This window comes from Rhinolophus sinicus, linkage group LG04 (genome assembly GCF_036562045.2).
Source record: "Rhinolophus sinicus isolate RSC01 linkage group LG04, ASM3656204v1, whole genome shotgun sequence".
NCBI lineage: Eukaryota > Metazoa > Chordata > Mammalia > Chiroptera > Rhinolophidae > Rhinolophus > Rhinolophus sinicus.
In genome coordinates this window covers 78015236-78035994 of record NC_133754.1, presented here as the reverse complement: position 1 = coordinate 78035994, position 20759 = coordinate 78015236, and the positions used below count along the sequence as shown (strand labels likewise).

At 35.7% G+C, this 20759-nt stretch overlaps 1 protein-coding gene across 18 annotated transcripts in view; it reads left to right on the top strand.

The window, feature by feature from the left end:
• TENM3 (teneurin transmembrane protein 3) overlaps positions 1-20759 on the top strand; it is a 2352866-nt gene that overhangs the window by 2214853 nt on the left and 117254 nt on the right. For all 18 annotated transcript variants that reach the window (XM_074329882.1, XM_074329881.1, XM_074329880.1 and 15 more), the window contains 2 exons: positions 2369-2491; positions 18131-18345. In XM_074329882.1, coding sequence (XP_074185983.1) covers positions 2369-2491; positions 18131-18345 — 338 coding nt within the window. The remainder of the gene's footprint in view (positions 1-2368; positions 2492-18130; positions 18346-20759) is intronic.

Here is a 20759-nt window from a genome sequence, read left to right as displayed (position 1 = left end):
TTCAAGAAGACTTTTTATGTTACATAAAAGCTCACAATGATGACACATTATTTTGTGTAGGAACTTTTACCCTTTGGAAATATTTATCATTGCTATGCCCAAGTATGTCTGTCAGACCTTTTCCTGTATGCAGAAGCAGCTTCCATTTTATTCAAAAATTGCTGAAATATCTGAAGCTTGAAAAATGTATGAAGTGATAAATGTTTAGAAAGTTCTTGACATTTTGCCACTCAAAACATGACATAATTTAATGCAAAATGACATATGAAGTTATACAAGTTGATGACTTATAAATTCAAGAATTCCATAACCTATATCTTAATCCTTGAAAAATCAGAGTTTAAATGGAATTACTGGCAGACTATAATTCAAGCAGGGAGTATGAGTATAAACATTAGTTACAAATATACAGGGCAGATGTAGCTGTGTTTGTATCAGTATTTGGTATGTTTCTTACTATAGCATGACTTTACCTCAGGTATTTTTAACAAAAGAATGTGAGACTGATAATAGAAGGTCCCCAAAATGTTGAATCTTAAAAAGAAAAAAAAAATCAATCATATATAGTACTAGTGGACTTTCTCTCAACTACCTTTCATATAGCATTACACTAAGGCAATCAATTAAATATTCGTAATATAACACTATTCCTAGCCATGTATGTGTTTTCTACTTACTAACTTTTCCTTTAAATAACTGTATTATTATCCACAACAGTGTTTTCTTAGATTTTAAAATTTCAGAAAATAGAATTCATTTGTTTGGCAGATACTTATCAAGACCTACTACGGTAGGTATCAGGCACTGAGTAAGGTAAATGAGATACAAAAGTGAACTAAAGTCTTGGGAGAGATGCTTAATTCAGTCAGGGGAGGCTTCCCCAAGAAGTCAACACCTACCATCTGAGTGAAGAATGGGTATTTTACAGTGAGTGGAGAGCATTACAGACAGAGACACTATTTGCTGAGAGGTGCCATGGTCTGGTCAGGTGACTTCAAATAGTTCAGTAATCTGGAATACAGAATACATAAAATACCTACATACTAAGAACTGTCCTGTTCCGTGTCAGCTCTCCTTCATATATACTGCCTAGAAAGTTGCTATCCGTTAAATAAGGTAGGTTTAACCAGACTCATTTTTTAAGTAAACCTAATGTTTAACAATATTACATCATTTATCTAAGGTTAAACCCTCAATTGAGGACTGAGCCAAAATCCAACTACATCCAAAGCTCCTGCTCAATACACTGGGCCAATTTAATTTTGTTACTACATATACTGAATATATAATAAAGGCTTTTTGACAGGGGTACTGATCACACTGTTTCTAACAATGCTTTTTAAACATGCATGTCTTTCTCCACCTCTCAGGTAAATTCCAATATATATAGTGAGTAAAGAATGTCAAATAATGTTAAAAAAAAAAATTATCTTTCGTGATAGGTTATAGGACCATCACTAGGTTTCCCTGTTTATCCTTCCTTATGACTAAACTATGTTCTGTGGAACACAGATGAATGTTTAGTAAGTGGTAATGGGTAATATGACTGATTATTCTTCTAAATACTTTACATTAATTAAGAAAAATATATAAAAATGTAAAATTATATTACATATATAAATTTATGACTATGTAGTCTTCTAGTTATCTATTTTCTAAATATTTTAAATACAGAAAATTAGTAAACATATTTACAAAGCTTTTATCAATTTATAAGATTATCATACCCATATCAGAAACTCTACATGAAATTATCTGACACATGAGTGTTGCTTGATCTGTGCCATTGCTGAATTGTATGTATAAAATCAGAGCAATTCATCCTAAATTTAGAATATTCAAACAGTTTATATTTTGTGCATCTGAATCCATTCTGATTGTTTCATATGCCAACAAGTTCATCTGTGAAACCAATCTTTACTTTTGACCTTAATCCAATGAATAGCATCATGTCTCTTGAGGACCTATAGGTGTCGCAACAAAGTATTACACATGTACGAGTGGCCCATGGTCAAGTAAGTTTGGCAAGTTCCACTATAGAGCGTTGTGCCACTTGTTAAATGATGAAGAGTGGAACTCAGACAAAGCAGAGCAAATAATGATTCATTCCTAAGACTTTCCTGGTACCAATGAACTGAATACTATCAAATCATTATTAAAGTGACTTCTTTATTGCATTGAGATGCTACCTCAATTGTATTTGTGTAAGGAACTGTTTGTTTTCTAATTTTTATTCTACACTTATCCTTGGTGTTTCAGAACATGGACATTTCAGCTTTACGTATGACTCTCGTTATGGATATATTTACCATTTGCTTTGTAGCTGAAAGCAGCAGACCTTTAAACAACTTGTATTCTTTACCCCCAGCAATGCATCTTTTTGGCCTCAACTGGCAGTTACAGCAGACTGAAAATGACACGTTCGAAAATGGAAAAGTGAATTCTGATACCATGCCAACAAACACTGTGTCATTACCTTCTGGCGACAATGGTAAGAGGAAGAATTACGTGTCCTGTGTTTTTCTTTTGACACCTCTTTCCATAAATTTATTTTTACCCATGTTACATCCAGTTTTATATGGGAGCAAGAAAAGGTTTTGAAATCACAGATGTCATTTTTTAATGCATAGTTTTTATTTGTTTACTTGAAAGATTGAAAATTTATATTTTTATTATAGGAATAATACTATATTCTGCCTTCTGATTTGATGACTAGGCCTTTCCTCCTTTTCCTCCCGCAAGTGTGTATTTTGTTTTCTTGTTAGTCTGTAAATAGATTATAGTTCAGTGTATCATCTCTTATATTACCTTGGGTATATTAAGCTTGCTTCACTCGACTCGTATGTGGAGTTGGAATACTATATTAATTTGTTATAGAAGCTTTAAAATACAAAACACACTAAAGGGTTATAACTTATTGACCTTTCCTCTGCTTTTCTCTAAACCTACAAAAGTTTGCACTTTGAACTAACAGACTTTCAAATCAATTGGCTCTGAATTAAAAATGGAATTTAAGAAGATGTATTTCATTTTTCTAACATAAACACCTAGAATGCTGTGTATCATTTTTTCGGTATAAACACCTAGGAAAATGTATTGATGTGTATGTATATTTATATTATACATTCCTGTCTATTATTTGATATGTTTGTGTGCGTGTATATGTCTTGGTATTGGCATTCTCTGAATTTTTGCAAAATATCCTAATACTTTATATCTCAAAGCAAACAGATCAAAACACCTTTAAACATGTCACATGATAAATATCTCGTTTGCCTTTAAGTGTTTCCCTAGGTTTTGTTTTTCATGTTTTCTTATCTAGTGTCTTTGTAGTCTTCTTTGGCATCAATTATGCTTATCCTCATGTGGCTAGTTTTTTTGTAAGATTAGAAAGAAGCTATTATATACTTATATATAATATATTGATTTTATTTATATATATATGCTGCTGTGTTACATGTACCCATTGACTGTAATTAATGCTTTTACCATTTTTTTTCTTTGCTTTCCCATCTTCTGTTTTACTTTAACAATAATACTTTATGATACTTCTTTTCCTTTTTAGGGAGGCTGAGGAATTTTATAAGGCGTTAGATTTTCATAGTGTTAATAATAATAAACACCCCATCCCCAACCCTGTATGGGGCCTTTTGATACAAAATTCTACATGTTCCCCAAAACTATAAGATGGTAACTATGATATGTCACCACACCTGGAGTCAACAGTGGTAGTCACTACACCATGGATTAAAGAGCAGTGGGGGGAAAAGAAAAACTTTCCTAATTAAAACTGTAGGTGGGCAATGTCAATTAAATAAAATGTAATTACGTTAAACGATTGTTTTTTTAATAAGTGATAATACACATATGAACAGATGAACTACACAGAAATTAAGAGTATTTATTTTGGGTTTGTATAGATTAAAATTTAGACTGTCTCTTAAAGTGGATGGTTCCTCTGAAAATGGTCCAGTAGCCCTTATTAACCACATATGTAGGGAATGTTTTTGCAGACTGAATAAATTACAGTAAAGAGAAAAATGCTTATTGTAGACGTTTTATTTGTTATACAACATCCTGACCTTTTGTTAATGACTAAAATGAAAATTTCACAGTGCTTGAAAGCATGACAAAGAGAAAGCTGTGGATTCAGTTACCCCCACAGCTGGGTGCAGGTTCCTGGTATTTTGCCAGGTATTACCTCTGCCCCAGTCAGTATTCCTTAGCTCACATAAGCCTATATGCAAATCCTAGCTTCTTCACATACTGACTTTGTAACTGTGGTCAAGCTGCTTAGCAGTTCAGATCTGCAGAAAATTTTAGGGCAACCCTGGAATAGACTGTCTAGAACAGTATCAGCCCAGACGTTGGAAGAAAGTCATATAAATTATGGGTTCAGAAACCTCAGTGGAGCTGATAGACTTTTAAACTATTCTCCATTACTGCAGTAAGAAACACGTGCTACATCAAAACCCACATATGCATGTACACTTACATCTGAAATGTTTTCCAGAATAGTACAAATCCTCATTTTATGAAATGCGCTCTGGTATTTTCTATTCTATTTTTTATTGCATTCCCCATTTATACAAATGCTAGTTGAAACTCAATCAGATAATTTCACAATGTACACAGGATTGGAGCCCACCATTTCAAAAACACTGCTGTGGAAGTCCCCTTCTCCAAGAGGGACTGAAGTTCCCCCACATGACCATAGAAAGCTCTGCATACAGTTAACGGGTGCCGGTAGCACAGCTGTGATACGTGAGAGTAAAGTAGCTTTTCCCTGGCCTCCCACATAAGGAAGAGATAGCAGGTGCCCCAGGATGAGTTACCGTAAGTACACCGCGGAAGAACTCATCCTCCAGCCTGCCAACGAGACTAGGGGATTTGTAGGAATTTCTGTCTCTGGGCTCAGACTTTGTCCACAGTGTGACCTCAGTAATAGTCACTTGTTGTCTTGTTTATTATTTCTCAAATAACCACACAAAAAAACAAAAACAAAAAAAAACTTAAATTGTAAGGAATTCTTATTTCCGTTTTTCCAAGTAAAGATTCCTTATGTATCTCTTAAATATGTACAGTCCTGGGCTGCAGAGGTAATGAGAGGACTCTGTTTGCAAGAAGAGAAGAACCTTAAAAACACTGCGTTTAAGCCTCCGTGATGGACCTGCAGTGTCCTTGCACCATCACCCACTACTTCAGGTTCATAATCTGTCCAGAGAAGCAGATCACATCATCTCTTTAGAAATTCTAGGAGATGACAACCCTTAAGAAAGCCTTAAAATTCTGAACGAAGCTCACTAGAAGAATTAACTGTGCTAAGCATAATGAGAAAATTGCTTCATGGCTTCTAAATGCAAAACTCTTAGCATGCCGTCCTATTTTATTCTTTTTTATAAATATAATTCTAGGGAATGATCATGGTGCTTAGGGTTCAGTAAACTGCCTGCTTTGCTTTTAAGTGAAGACTGAACCGAAGCTTCTAAGTGGTATCTGCTGTTTAAAAGAATTTCTATTATGTGCCATGATCCTTTAATGATGATTCCTGAGATCTTTGACTACAAAGTTTAGAGATGACATGTCAGAAGTATGGGGTCTCAGGCAAAACCGAGGGACGTGGACAACTAAAGAGGTGAGAACAAAGTCTTTAGCTCCAACACCAGTCCCTTTCCAGAAACTAAAATTATTCCCCTGGACCAAGGAATTCATTTACCCTAATGTACTGGAAAGAATCACACAGGCCTATATTCAAGTCCTAGCTCCTGCTTTTATTTACTTTGTAACCTTGAGCGAGTCGCTTAATCTCTTTGAGCCTCAATTTCCTCACAAGTAAAGAGGGAATAATCATACCTATCTCTTGGCTCACCAACTTCAACAGTCTGGCAACCCTGCTATATTTCACTTGCAAACACTCTTCCACAGCTCTCAACAGTTATTTCAAATCTTCCTACTGTACACAAAACTCCAATCCCTCAGTTCTCTCAGCAGATGACCTTGCATTCTATTCAACAATAACAATAACAAACCCAGAAACCTTCAGAGGGAGTTCTCTTAATTTCCTGTAAACAAATCTCAGTCCCTATATATATATGGATTTACCCTTCCACCCTTTTCTCATCACATTCAAGGCTAATCTTTTCATGCGTACTCTTGATCCGTCCTTTATCTTCAAACTTACCCCACTCTCCTGGCACCTTCCAGTCAACATATGAACATGCTGAAGCTTCTCAGCGTCTTTAAAAAATACATAAATAAATCCTGAGTCCACCACCTATTCCATCTCCACCCTTCCTTTCCTTCTCCCCTGGCCTCCAGGCTTCTGCACAGAAGATGCGTATTTACTATTTTCCTGTCTTTACCTTCCCCTGACTCCTGCTGCACAGTCTGGCTTCTGCAGTACTCCTTTCTCATAACTGACCTGTGCTGCTACCACTCATTACAACGGATGTCTTGCAGAGTTATCGGTATTGCTATGTCAGTAGCATCAATGAATACCCTGTCGTCTTTATCACATTTGAGTTCTTGATACCCTTTACTAGTTAGCCTATCCCTCCTCACTGAAATATCCTTTTCCCTTAGCTTCTGTGATCCCACATTCTCCTGAGCTTTCTTCCTGGTGTTTTTTGTGTTGTTTTTTTTTAATATTTTTCTTTTGGTGTTTTTTTTTTAATTAATTAATTTATTTATTTATTTTTCCCCCAAGTCAAGTTGTTGTCCTTTCGATCTTAGTTGTGGAGGATGCCGTTCAGCTTCAAGTTGTTGTCCTTTCAGTCTTAGTTGTGGAGGGCACAGCTCAGCTCCAGGTCCAGTTGCCGTTGCTAGTTGCAGAGGGCACAGCCCACCATCCCTTGTGGGAGTCGAACCGGCAACCTTGTGGTTGAGAGGATGCACTCCAACCAAATGAGCCATCCGGGAGCTCAGCCGCAGCTCAGCTCAAAGTGCCGTGTTCAATCTTAGTTGCAGGGGGCGCTGCCCACCATCCCTTGCAGGACTCGAGGAATTGAATTGGCAAACCTTGTGGTGAGAGCCTGCGCTCCAACCAACTGAGCCATGTGGGAGGCAGCTCAGCTCATGGTGCCGTGTTCAATCTTAGTTGCAGGGGACAGAGCCCACCATCCCTTGCGGGACTCGAGGAGTTGAACCAGCAACCTTGTGGTTGAGAGCCCACTGGCCCATGTGGGAATCGAACCGGCAGCCTTCGGAGTTAGGAGCATGGAGCTCTAACCCCCTGAGCCACCGGGCCGGCCCTCTTCCTGATGTTTTGACAGGGACACTTTATTTAGTTGACTCACCTTCCTCAACCTGATCCTTAAACATTGCTGTTTCTCAGGACTCTCCTCTTTTCAGAATATTATCATGCTGGGTTCTCATCCACTCTTCTGGCTTCGGTTGCATTCTATGTGCTGTGTTACATTCTATGTGCTCCCAGATCAATAAGTGCTGCTTAAACCTCCCTCCTCAAGCTCCAGACATCAACTACATAAAATCTATCCAAGTAGCTCTGGAACATGTCCACCTGGCTGTCTTCCAAGCATCTCAAACTCCACGTGTCTCAAACTGAACCCATCAACTACTTAGGTTATCTGTTACTGCATAATATGCCATGTCAAAACTCGGTAGCTTAAAAGAACAATCTGTTATCTCTCAGGGTTCTATAGATGGACTAGGCAATTCTTCCGTTTTTGCATGGGTCTTGCATGCAGTTGTTATCAGATGCCAGCAGGGTCTGTGTGAACACCCCCCTGAGCTGGAAGGTAGCTCACTCACATGGCTGGCAGGAGATGCTACCTGTTGGCTGGAGCCCAGTTGTGGCTGCTGACTGGAACATATAAACATGGCCTTTATGTGGCTTATGCTTCTCAGAACATAGCAGCTAGTTCTGAAGAGGAGTGTCTCAAGAGGGAGCATTCCAAGAGACAAGGCTTCTAGGATATTGGACATACTAGGGTGACACTACCATCACATCCTGTTGGTCAAGAAAGTCATTAAGATCAGCCCAGATTCATGAAAAGAAACATGGAACCTCTCTATTGACTGGGAAAATGTCAGGGACATGTTGCATTAGGCTAAGAGAAATGGAAGATGTGGCCATCTTTGGAAAACAATATTGGCATATCATCTTTCTTTCCCAATTTTCCTCTTTCAGGGCTTTCTATATCAGCAAATGGCATCACCATTCACCTAGTTATGTGGGCCAGAAGTTTAGGAGTCACCCCTGACTACTCCTACTCTCTACTCTCGCAAGTCCCACATTCAGTCAGTCACCATGTTCTGTCAGTTCTAAGTCCAAACTATCTCTTGGACCCCATCGTCTCTCACCTGGATGACAGAAGCTCTTTTCTATCTGGGATGTATGTCTCTAGTCTTGCTCATCCATTCTTTAAACATAAGTCTGAGGTGTCAGTCCCCTGCCTGACCCCTTTCAGTAACCTAGATTCTGGCCAGATGCCTTTAAATGGCTTACGGAGCTCACCACAATCTCGGTGCTCATCACCCCATGTTATAATGTGGGAACAATACAGCAGAGAGATAGTGTATAGGCTCTTGAACTAAACCACCTGGTTTCTTATCTTTGTTCTGATTTTTAGTGCCTTTGTTATTTGGGACCAGTAATGTAGCTTCTCTGTGCCTAAGTTATCACATGCATTAGAGTGGTCTTGAGTAGTCAGTGTAAATACTTAAAATGGTGTACAGTACATAGTAAATGCTTGACATATGTTGGTGATTATCACTGTTACTATTTAAGTACCTTCTTTGCTAGAGTATAAGACAAACATCATTATTTTTCCACTGCTCTGTCCCAAGCTTTTAACACAATCATTGGCATGTAATAGGTGCTCAGTAAGTATTTGTTGAATGAGCAAATGAAAACAGTAGGACTAAATGACATAAAGTACATAAAAGGTCCAACAGAGGGCCTTGTATAAAGTATACACGAAGCAAATGTTGATACAGTACAGTGGCTAAGAATTGAAGCTCTGCTACTCACTAGATGGCTTTAAGCAAATTGCCTTCTCTAACCTCCAGTTTCTTCATAAGGTAATAGTGAGATTTAAATCAGATAATGTATGTAGGCTGCCAAGCAGTGATTCGAACACGACAAGTATTTGAGACATGTCAGTAATTACTCGTTCACTCTTTTTTCTGCAGTTCAAGATTATATGCTTGTATTTTTGTAGCAAATTTCTTAAGAAGATAGATCCTTAAATCAGCATCAATAATATCTTCTAAAGCAATAATAGAATCCCTATCATTAGTTATTTATATTTTTAGTTATTGGGATTTTATGAAAGGAATTTTATCCTTAATCTTCCCTTGAATGCATAGTATTCATTCATTCTACATTTATTTATTGAGCATATATTACGTGCCATGCACAGAGCTAAGTTCTTAGAACACAGCAGTGAAAAACAAGACAATCACAGTTGTTCCCAGAGCATGTGAATTTCTAGGCAAGACAGAAATCAACCAAGGACATTTCAGTACTAGATTTATTTGAAAGGAGCAATAAGATACATGCCAAAATTTAGCATAGTACAATTTGGGATAATATAAAACAAAATGAAAGGCTATAAATTTTGGTTAGTATAACTCTGGCAAAGGAGTTCTCCAATCCAAAAAAAAAACCCTTTTGTATGAGTAATAATTAAAAAACTAGGGGTGTGTGTGTGTGTGTGTGTATGTCTATGTCTATATACTGGGGGTGCCAAAAAAATGTATACACGACTTGTATTCATCTTTTGTTATTGGTATATATTGAGTATTACAATTTTAATAGTTTTTCCATTTCTTAAAATGTGTATACATTTTTTTAGCACCTACCATTTAGAAAAGATGTGTGTCTGTGTGTGTGTGTATATACACATTTGGTTCATCCTGTTTAAACAAAATAATTCAAATTGCTTTTAAATTTTCATTATTGTTCATCATGTATCAATTTAATCAAATACTAGACAATTTCACAGAACTAGATATTTTTTAACTAAAGTTTATTGGGGTGACAATTGTTAGTAGTGTTACATAGATTTCAGGTGTACAATCCTGTAATACGTCATCTATATATCACATTGTGTGTTTACCACCCAGAGTCAGTTCTCTTCCATCACCATGTATTTGAACCCCTTTACCCTCATCTACCCAGAGAATCAGATTTTGAGCAAGTTAGAAGATTGCCTGTGAATTGAAGTGATGGGATTAACAGGGTTGCCGGAGCATTGAGCTTTATTCAATATTGTTTATAGTATTTGAGTTGTTACAATGTATAATAGTTCCTTAATTAGGTGCAGTATTGATTTTGTCCATTAAGCTATGTTTGCAAGGTAATGTTTTATTTCATTTAGCTTGTGATGTAACCCTCTGTATCTACAATGTTAAGTTATGGCATGTGGTGGTTTATAAAAAGATGTGTTCTCTCAGAGATCTCAAAGTCAGGGTATGAATCCAAGGTTAGGTGATAGAATTGGAGGGTGGGCTATTGATTGTCTATAAATGCCTAACCTTGCTTCCTGCCATCTTAATTATTTGTACCTCCGTGGGACTTAAGATGATATTATCATTTACCCCATCAACAATTGAGTTAGACTTTTATAGTTGGATTTCTTCTCTGCCTTTCTGTTTTAATCATTATAGGCTTGTTTACTCACCTCATATGCAGGCAGCAAATGCATGATATATATATGGCAAAACATTTAGTGTTTTTGAACTTTCAGTGGTTTTCTGATGTCACAAGATAATGTTCAAACAGATACCAAATCTACGAATTATCGGTATGATTTCAGATACGGTGTTTTGCCCTTAGGACATTGAGCATCGGTAAACTATAATTTGTAAAAATATCTCAGGATGCAGAATACTTTTTTTAAGGCATTGTCTGAAAAATGCCACTTTACTAATGTGTTTTCATATAAACTGGGTATCACATAAATAAACAGGAGCCGACTAACAATAGCTTTGCGTATGTGGCCTCTGACTATATTTTAAGACACTAAGACTGTTGTCACACATGCCTACTGATGAAAAGAAAACATCACAGTTAGTAGGTGAAAAGACTGCTGGTGGCTCCCACACTCAGGCACAACAGGACACATTGAAAAAAATCTTCAAGATGATACCCTATTGTGTTTGAAGACATGGTACATCTCACTCTTACTGTGATGGCTTTAATTGGTTTGATTCCTAACCTACAAGCTTTGAGTTTAGAATAACCACGGGGCACTCTGTTGCCCTGTCTATTTTTTACTCCATCTTTCCTCCTTTTTCTCTTAGTAAAACCTACAGACAACCTTAGTGTTTCCTATGATCATTCCCAGGTTCAGACTCTGGGGATTGAAGGATGGAGTGATCTCAGTGAGGGAGGAGAAAGCACTACAACCAGCCCTCCTTTAATTTCCTCTGAAGCCAAAGTTTTCTGGAATTCAGGACATGATGAAAGACATCTGTGTCCAGGCTTTTATCTAAGAGGACTGAGGAGCTTCAGAGGAAAAGGTTGTGCAAGTATTTACAAGTTTATCAAACTGTGTCGATGGCTCACGGACTGCCAGGTGTGTTTACAAGCAGTACACAGCATTTGAAAATACTAATGGGCGTGACCACACTTGGCCAAATGAGAGAAGGGCCGTGACTTCAAAACCAACACTGCATGATTTAAAAAAGACAAAGCCCCTTCATAGCATTCTAGTCCCCTGACAGTCAAACTACAGGCTTTAGCAGGAATGTTATATTAATACTAATCTAAGCAGTCGGTTCAGTGAATGTCAGCAGAGAAAAAGCAGTGATGTCCTTATAGCTACATCACTGATTATAATGAGAAATCAAGTCTGCACCTACCTTTTAGAAAAGACATGTTCTAGGACTTCAATTCACAAGAAATTCATTCTAAATAGTGTAATCATTTCAAGCAAATAAAATTTGATAGGCACTTAAAAATGACAACTGTATTTCATAAGAAAAGCTAGACTGGATCGTGGGTCATCCAACTATTTTGTTCTTGTGCCCCTAAAACAAAATGTGGATACAAATTTAAATTAAATTTCATTTCTTATGACCATACTACTCTTAAGTGTTTTTAAAGACCTGTTTTAAAAAAAGCTGTTTTTTTTTTCTGTGTTGAATCATGCTTATAAGTATTAGTTGTACACATTTGACTGAAATCAACCTAATTATTACATAAACATGTTAAACATTTTGATAATTATTAATATAAAACTTGAAAATACCACTCTGAATGAGAAAAATGGGGATTTTTTCAAATAGTTTATGTATTCATGTATGAATATCGCTTATTATAAGAGCAAAACAAGATTCGATATCAATTCTATTCCTGTTTTCCTTTTTTATAAATATAGGCATGAGAAATCTTGCTACAAAATAAGCACATGGGAATGGAAGGATTTTTTTTTTAGAGTGATGCTGTTCAATTATGTAAAATCCTTATTAATCATATGTCAAAAATCACATTGTGATCTATTTTCAAAAAGTATGTGTAGTGGTCTACAAGCTGTCAATTCCACCACATATCTTCTTCAATTTTATTAAAAACAAAGAATTGGCAACTACCTACTTTCAAAAGGATTTGTTATAGTCTTCCGAATCAATCTATATTCTGTTTCTGTGGAGTGTGCTAAAAAAGGCTCTACCAAGGTTTAGCAAAATACTGTTAATTATACCTGTATTCTTTTACTTAGTGGCACCTTGTTTAATCTGGTATATGCAGAATTTGGTGAAAAATGGAATTATTGTTCATTTCCATTCACTTTTGTTATTATAATTCTTTTTGAAGGCTTCTGTCATATTATATGCTTCAAATATCTCTATTTAATTGGCTTGTTTAATTTATGGGAAATGCCTACTATCTAATTTACTGGCAGAGTTAGTACTCATTAAAACCAAACTTCCTGTCAGAAAAAGTCTGACTTATTTTTTTTTTCAGTTCAAATAAATTAGTATACATTTTGTCACAGCCATCTCAGTTCTAGATAGATACCATGTTTCCCCGAAAATAAGACATAGCCGAACAATCAGCTCTACTGCATCGTCTTTCAGTCTTATATTATTATTAGTCTTATATTATTTTACTATAATATAAGACCAGGTCTTATAATATAATATAATACCGGGTCTTATATTAATTTTTACTCCAAAAGACGCATTCAAGCTGATTGTCCAGCTAAGTCTTATTTTCGGGGAAACACAGTAGTAGAGAGATAAAGCACAAATCCTTGCCATGAGTTTGATTAAATAAGTCATCACTGCCTTTAATATTTTTTACCTTCTTGATGTTCTCTTTGCAATCACGAAACTCTTCAGCAGTTGAAAAGCGTTGTTTGACAATGGTTGGGGTGGGCGATGAGGGCATTAAACAAAAATGTTTACCTCCCTCTGATATATCAGATTTCAAAACCTGCCAGCAGTCTTAAATACTGCATTTCTTAACTCCACAGTTTGTCATTGATAGAAATGCATATAAGACAGGGAAAGACACTGAAGACTTACCTTGGATTCATGGTGTCTTGAATAAAGGGGGCTTCGTCAACAATAATACTTTAAAATGTGCCTGTGTTGGACACCCTAGAAGATTTATGCTCCAAGACAGGGTGCCGTAGTAAGATTCTGGATGTATGCCTTTCTGTTGTACCGAGAGTCTATGTGTGGAAGTTGATGCAGTTCTAGAAATTATTCCCTTAAAACAGTTTGCCCCTCTCCTCACTGAAAAGTCTTCATGTAGTCATCATACCTCAGACAAGGGTATGACTACTCTTGTCTGAGGATTCCTGGACCAGTAACCTCCATGGGCACTTGAACTCCGAGATTCTGTGATGTTATGGTTACTTAGGCTTTTTCGTTACAGGGAGAAAAATACCAGTGATAGTAACTACTACTCATTCATGCACATTCAGTCAACCGTGGTTCTTGTGTTTTACAAATGAAAGAACCGTCTTTCTGAAAAAGAGCCACCTTGTTAAATTAGCTATGGGACTAATTGGATAAGTAGATACGCTTACTGACACAACAGTGGGCACACATATTTCAGTGAGAAAGATTTTAACCCCTCCATATCAGTAGGGGGAGAAAGCAGCAAAACAAAACCTCTGAAATCCTACAAGTCAGAACTTGACTATTATTTCCAAAGCTAACTCTCTCTCTTGGGCAAAGATGATGTTTGGGGGAAAAAAGAAACCTGTGGTTGGGGCCAGTTTATGCTTACCAGCTCTCAAAGCACAGGTATGCTATTAAAGCCACTTAAAACCATTTATGGCAGCAATAGATAAGATCACCACCAGAGTGTATATTAAATCTAAACCACATTAGCTTCAGATAATAAGAATAGAGCTTGTTAATAATAATAAAGTATAATAGTAGGCTTACAAATGTGTGAACTTGATGAATGTGTCCAAATATGAACCATTTCCATATTTAAGTATGACATATGTACTAATAGATCTTAGTGGGGAAATAAAGACTACTCTATTCAGTATTTAAAAATAGTTTCATGTGGAAGTCAACCAAAAGACAAAAACTTATTAGGAACCTGTTATAAATTATAACACAAAGAATATGATGTCATAGTATCCATGGTAGTTTTTATTACACAAGAATTGGTCATTTCTTCCTAATAAAAATAAGTATAACTTTATGTCTTAAAATAGAAACCGAAGCAGATTTTCTAGTGTGGTTCAGTTGGTTCATATGTCTGATTTTACATGAAATAGATAAATTTAAAACTTAATAATTTAAAATAATGTTTCTATTTTAATGAAAAACAAAGATTATACAACTGATTATACAGAGGGTGCCAAAAAAATGTATACGCATTTTAAGAAAGGAAAAAACTATTACAATTTTAATATTCAATATATTCCGATAACAACAGATACATACAAGTCACGCTTGACTTCTGCAATTACAAGAGGTGCTTCAAGTGGTTACCATCAATGTCCAATACTTCTGATTCTGATGAACTACTGCTTGAGCAACATTGACCAAAGTGTCCACATTTTTTTGGCACCCCTGGTACAAAACACATAGTTTTAGAATTATGCAGACCTCAGTTTTAATCTTGACTCTACCAGTCACTCTGGCCACATAATTTACTTCTCTGAGCCTTAGTTTCTTCATCTCAAAATAAGATCCACTTCAGAGAGTTTATTTGAATTTTATACAGGTGAAACCATCTGACATGTTGTAGGTTCTCAGTAAAGGTTAGTTCCATTTCTCTTTTCCCCCTGCTCAATCTTTTCAATAAAAGATCATTTGTGACAAATGTAGGTAGGTACCTAACGCAGAAGCATCCAAAATGAAAAATAGAAATTGGTCACAGGTATTTGAAAATTTCTATGAATAAAGCAAGATGTCTGGATAGATAGGAAGCAAAAATAATTTCTGGGTGGTAGATTACATTTTTTTTATCTTTGTGTTGATACATGAAAAGTGACAATAATTACTGTAACCCAATTTTTAACTTTTCTTCCCTAGAGCATTTTATATTACTAAATCAGTTCAAAAAAAATAGATATGAGAGCTGATGAGTTATTAGCAGTAATGATTATGCACATCAGGAAAACAGAGAAGTGAGATTGTAAATGATGTATTTTAACTAAGCTTTCTTGGACAGCCCCTCCTGACTCATACCTGCCTTGTCTGCGCTGTATCCTAACTCATCTCTCCACTCCCATGCTTCCCACACTACTGCACTTGAATGTCATTGAAACAATGACTTCATTTCACCTTTAGCCTGATCAGAACTTTAAATGGGCCTCCATTTCACTGTAGGTGTCCTTTGCACCTGACGGTACATGTTTCATTGCAGGATACACTTGTCCAGGTAGAAAACAGTCCCAACATTTACTATTAATAGACTCTCCCTCATACTTCACATTTATCTATCACACTTATCTATAGACCCTAATAGCTATAAATTAGATCAAGGGGTGCCCTCCCCAACACACACACACACACACACACACACGCGGGCATATACCCAACACAGGAACAAACAAGTAATTGCCTTTGTGACACTGAAATGCAATTTACCCATACTAAGTCTACTTCAAGTATCTATTTTTAAAACATGCCATACATTATATGCATAGTAACATGATGCTAGTAAATATATATATCTTCAGGGAAAAGAGTAAAATAATGCTCTTTGATAGAGTTGAAAATATGCAAAACATCACTAACATGCAGTGTAAAAACTAGATTCTTTAACCTGTCATTCAAGGCCCTCCACAAACTAAGGTCATTTTTCCTTTCCAGCTCATCGTCCATTACTCCCAGGACAAAACCATGACTGTCTTCCATTCATTCAGTACCAACTGAGAGCCAAGCACTTTGCATAATGCAAGCCTCACAATAGACCTGTGATTTGCATTATTTCTATCCCCATTTTACCAATGAGGACTAGTATCTTCCTTTAGGTCACACAGCTAATTAGTGACAGAGCAAGGATTCAAACCCAGGTTTGTCTCACCCCAAAACCAGTTCCTCAACTGCTTTTCTAGCCAAATGGATCTCTCCGCTCATCATCACCCTAACACATGCCACGTTTTTAATCGTGATGTTCACCCCAACTCAGAAACCTTGTCCTACATGTCATGTCCTTTAAAGTTTACCTTAGAACTTAATTAACTCTTCTGTGAAATATTTCAACCTCCAGCTACAGTGCTATCACCTCCCTCTGACCTTTAATCATCTGTTACTTTAGATTGTCCTTTGATTTATCAGTTTGTAGATGTCTTTTCAGCCAGGCAATTAGTTGCTTGATGGCAGAAGTCATGGAAACCAGAGTGAACAATCTCGAAGGTTCTATCTTTTGGATTATATTTCTTCCTATCACCTACAGTTCTATGACCCTAGTAGACACTCAAAAATGAACTCAATGTTAAGGAGAGAACTCTTCATAGACAGTCAGAAGACGTTCTTTTGTCATTAAATTAAGATCATTCACAAGCCTCTGATTTGAAATTTAGTCCTCTAAGTGTGGAATTAACATTTTCTCTGGAGGCTATTATATAAGAGATGTTGTATAATATTATATAATATCTCAGTTAATTTTCAGGTTAATGTTTAAAAGAGACAAACTTAGTAGTAAGTCAGTATTATGACTTTAAAACGATTGACCTGATAGAGAATGATTTGTCCAGCCTCATTCTGTTCCTTAGGCTTGTGCTTTTATTTCTGTTTATTTATCTTAAGGCAAGTTGTTTGTGTTTATTTCTCTTAAGGCAAGTTATAAAACCTTCTCTATCACTAATCCCCTCAGAATAACTGAGAAAGAAACTTAGCAAAGAGGGACAGAGGGCAACAGCAGACAAAAAAAAAAAAAAAAAAAGGAGTCTTGGATCTGTTTCCTAAAACCAGGTCATGCAGGAAGAAAGGAGATGGTCTCTATGAGGTTACAGAAATTCAGGCAGCAGAGTCTTTGTTCCTACAGGTTGAAGGTCATTGAGAGAGACCATTCAAGTGTGCCTGCTAAGGCTGAAAGTGAATTTGAGATGAGGGTCAAAAGAAAAAGGAAAAGTTGTAGCAGCCTACATCAAAAACTTTGTAAGAATTTAAACTTACCTCTTTTTCCAGTCCCCTCAGGATGTTCCCACTACCCCTTCTCTATTTCCCTTCCAGCATCTGATTTTTCATTCATTCTAATAAATAGTTTAGAGGGAACTACTTGAATCAGGGCCATTGATTGGTTCTGTTGTTTGTTTAAGGATTGATTTGAAAATCTCCATAATCCATTCTGCCTTAATTTACACTTCAGTATGTTTAGAGTGAGTGGTAAGTACCAGACTTAATCTCTCCTAAGAAATAACAAGACATATAATTTGCAGGATAATTATGTTTCAAGTGATCAAGAAAGACTGTAGGTGTGAAAACAGTTTCAGTAATAGGCATACCTTGCAGGAAGTCGAAGGATTTTGACTTAAATATCTTCAAAAATGTGTTAGTTGAACAATATCTAACAAAAAGCTTTTAAAGTGAAAATTACGTGAGAGCATTTCATTTATCAGAGGAAGATGAAATGTCTGAGCATCTAGAGAAATAACTTTTTTGAAAGGAAGGTTGTTTGGGGTATCTTTGTTTGTTATTGTTTTAATTTTTGGTTCTTCTTCGATGGATCTCTTACATTCAGGAAAATTAGGTGGATTTACGCAAGAAAATAACACCATAGATTCCGGAGAACTTGATATTGGCCGAAGAGCAAACCAAGAGGTTCCTCCCGGGGTCTTCTGGAGATCACAGCTCTTTATTGATCAGCCACAGTTTCTTAAATTCAATATCTCTCTTCAGAAGGATGCATTGATTGGAGTGTATGGCCGAAAAGGCTTACCACCTTCCCATACGCAGGTAAAAGTAGGCTTTGTTGTCAATAAAATGAAAACGGCTAGTTTGCATTTTTAAAGTTATTCTGTTTCTTAAGTTCAGCTGTTTAACTGTTTGACCACTTTTGTATTGATCTTTTACAGTGAGAAGAATTTTGAATGTAGATTACACTTATCTTGAGGTTTTTGAATTAGTAGGAAGAACAGCATTTTCTTCCTGACTTGCTTTAACCATTGATTGATTAAAATGTACTAAAATTTGTGAGTAACATAATGAATATGGAACATGATCTGAGCACCATGGATTTTTCAAGTATTTTACAAAGATCCTATGGTAATTTCAGATGATCTTATTCCTTTCATGTAATAGATGCATAACATTTCGTCTCAAACATATATTCATTCTGTTAAAAATGTATTGTATATATACCGGGGGTGGCAAAAATACATATATAAGTGGACATTTTGGTCAGCATTGCTCAAGCAGTCGTTCACCATAATCAGAAGTGTCTGGATGTTGATGGTAACCACTTTGAGCAACTCTCGTAATTGCAGAATTCAAATGTGACTTGTATTCATCTTTTGTTATCGGTATATATTAAGTATTACAATTTTAATACAGTTTTCCTTTCTTAAAATGTGTATACATTTTTTGGCACCCTCTGTATATATTTTTCCTTAATGCCAGATTTGCTCTTAGTAAAGAATAATGGGAACATAAATGTAAATATGATATGAACTTCATCAACTCAAGCCATAATTCCTCATCTACAAATGAGGAACAGTGAAATAAAGAGGCAAAAGAGCTTTCATAGATAACCAAGGATAATCACATTAGTGTGGTACTCAAAACAATTCAAACATTCCTATATCATAGACTCAGACTCAAACATTAAAGTCAATTCCTTGCATGAAGATCACCTCACAATAATAGATAGAGAGGTACGGTCAATGATTCCACAGGCTTTTTCATAATCTAATATGGTCATGGTGTATAAATTGGAAATTGTGGTTTAAAGGAGGTCCCATTATGTATAAGAGAAATTATTTAAATTACCTACCATAAAATTGGAGCTCAGACTTCTCCCAAGATCCACAATGATGTTAGTAAATACAAGACTTCAAAAACTGAAATAGGTGGTTAATTTAAACTGACAATGGATGAGCTTCAAGTTATACTTCATAAATAGTTTTTTTAACCCATGGAATTTCATGGTGATTTTAATTTGATTTCTAAAGTGAGGACTTGGACATTTTCATGTATGCTTTATTATGTAATTTTGTGAGAAATGCTTTTTCTATAACAGGAATATAAAATAGGAAATTATAAAGAAAAATGAATCACATACTCATAAAAATTCTATATTTAAAGAAAGATGAGTAAGAAAATTTGAACATGACTTCACTAATGTCATTGTGAATCAGGGAAAGTGTCATATACATACATGAAGTATACAGTTGTAAAATTTTTGACTATCATGCTTTGGTGTATTCATTTTTTTTATTTAACATTTTTCAAATCTAGATTATTAAAGTAAATGCCTTTAATCTTACACATCTTACACATCAAATACTACTTATTGTGTACTAATGTCCAACTTTACATTTTAGATTACAGTTACATTTGTCTCCCCTTTATGTTATAGGCAATACTAACTAGGCTGTAGTAATCAGATTTTCTTAAATGTAAGTGGACCCCTGTAACTTCAATGATAAGAGCTAGATTGCATTTATAGCAATATTCTAATGAAATAGAAAAAATAGATATTTTTTCCATTGAAACCACGTATGTGATTAAGTTATTTTCGTATAACTCAAGACACATAACTATAAGCTAATAGATAACACAACAGTGAACATGTAACCTATAAAAGTAAATTGCAAAAATAATTTCAGAAAAAAAGTAATGTGTCATGCACTTTCTAGGTTTATTTAAAGATTTATGATAGATTCTTTGCAAGTTAAATATACCATATAAGATTAGGGAAATAAAAGATGCAATTTGAAGGTTTTTTCATAATTCTTCTGATATTTAAACAAAATGTGTGTGTTATCCACTTTTCTACCACAATATATGTGTTTAAGGAGGTTACACATTTTCTTAAGCTTCACAGTTATTAGAGTTCCTTTTTCTGGTGTATTCAAGATCAGCAGAGCAAACAACTGTTTCTGAGTTCAGTGTTTAAACATGAAATATGCTATAAAGCAGCCCAAATTGAACATTTCTCTGTTTATGGGGAACATTAAATACATCAACCTGAAATAATTAAAATTGGCCAACCATTCAGAATAGTCACTTGAGTTTTTAAAGTCTTTGTGACCCTTTAAAAAAAATGTCCATTTGATTCTTGCCAAGGAATCAATTGACTTTCTTCTCCCTGATGCCCAATTTATTCTCCTGGACAGTTAGAAGTCTAAGGAGCAATTTAACGCTTTACC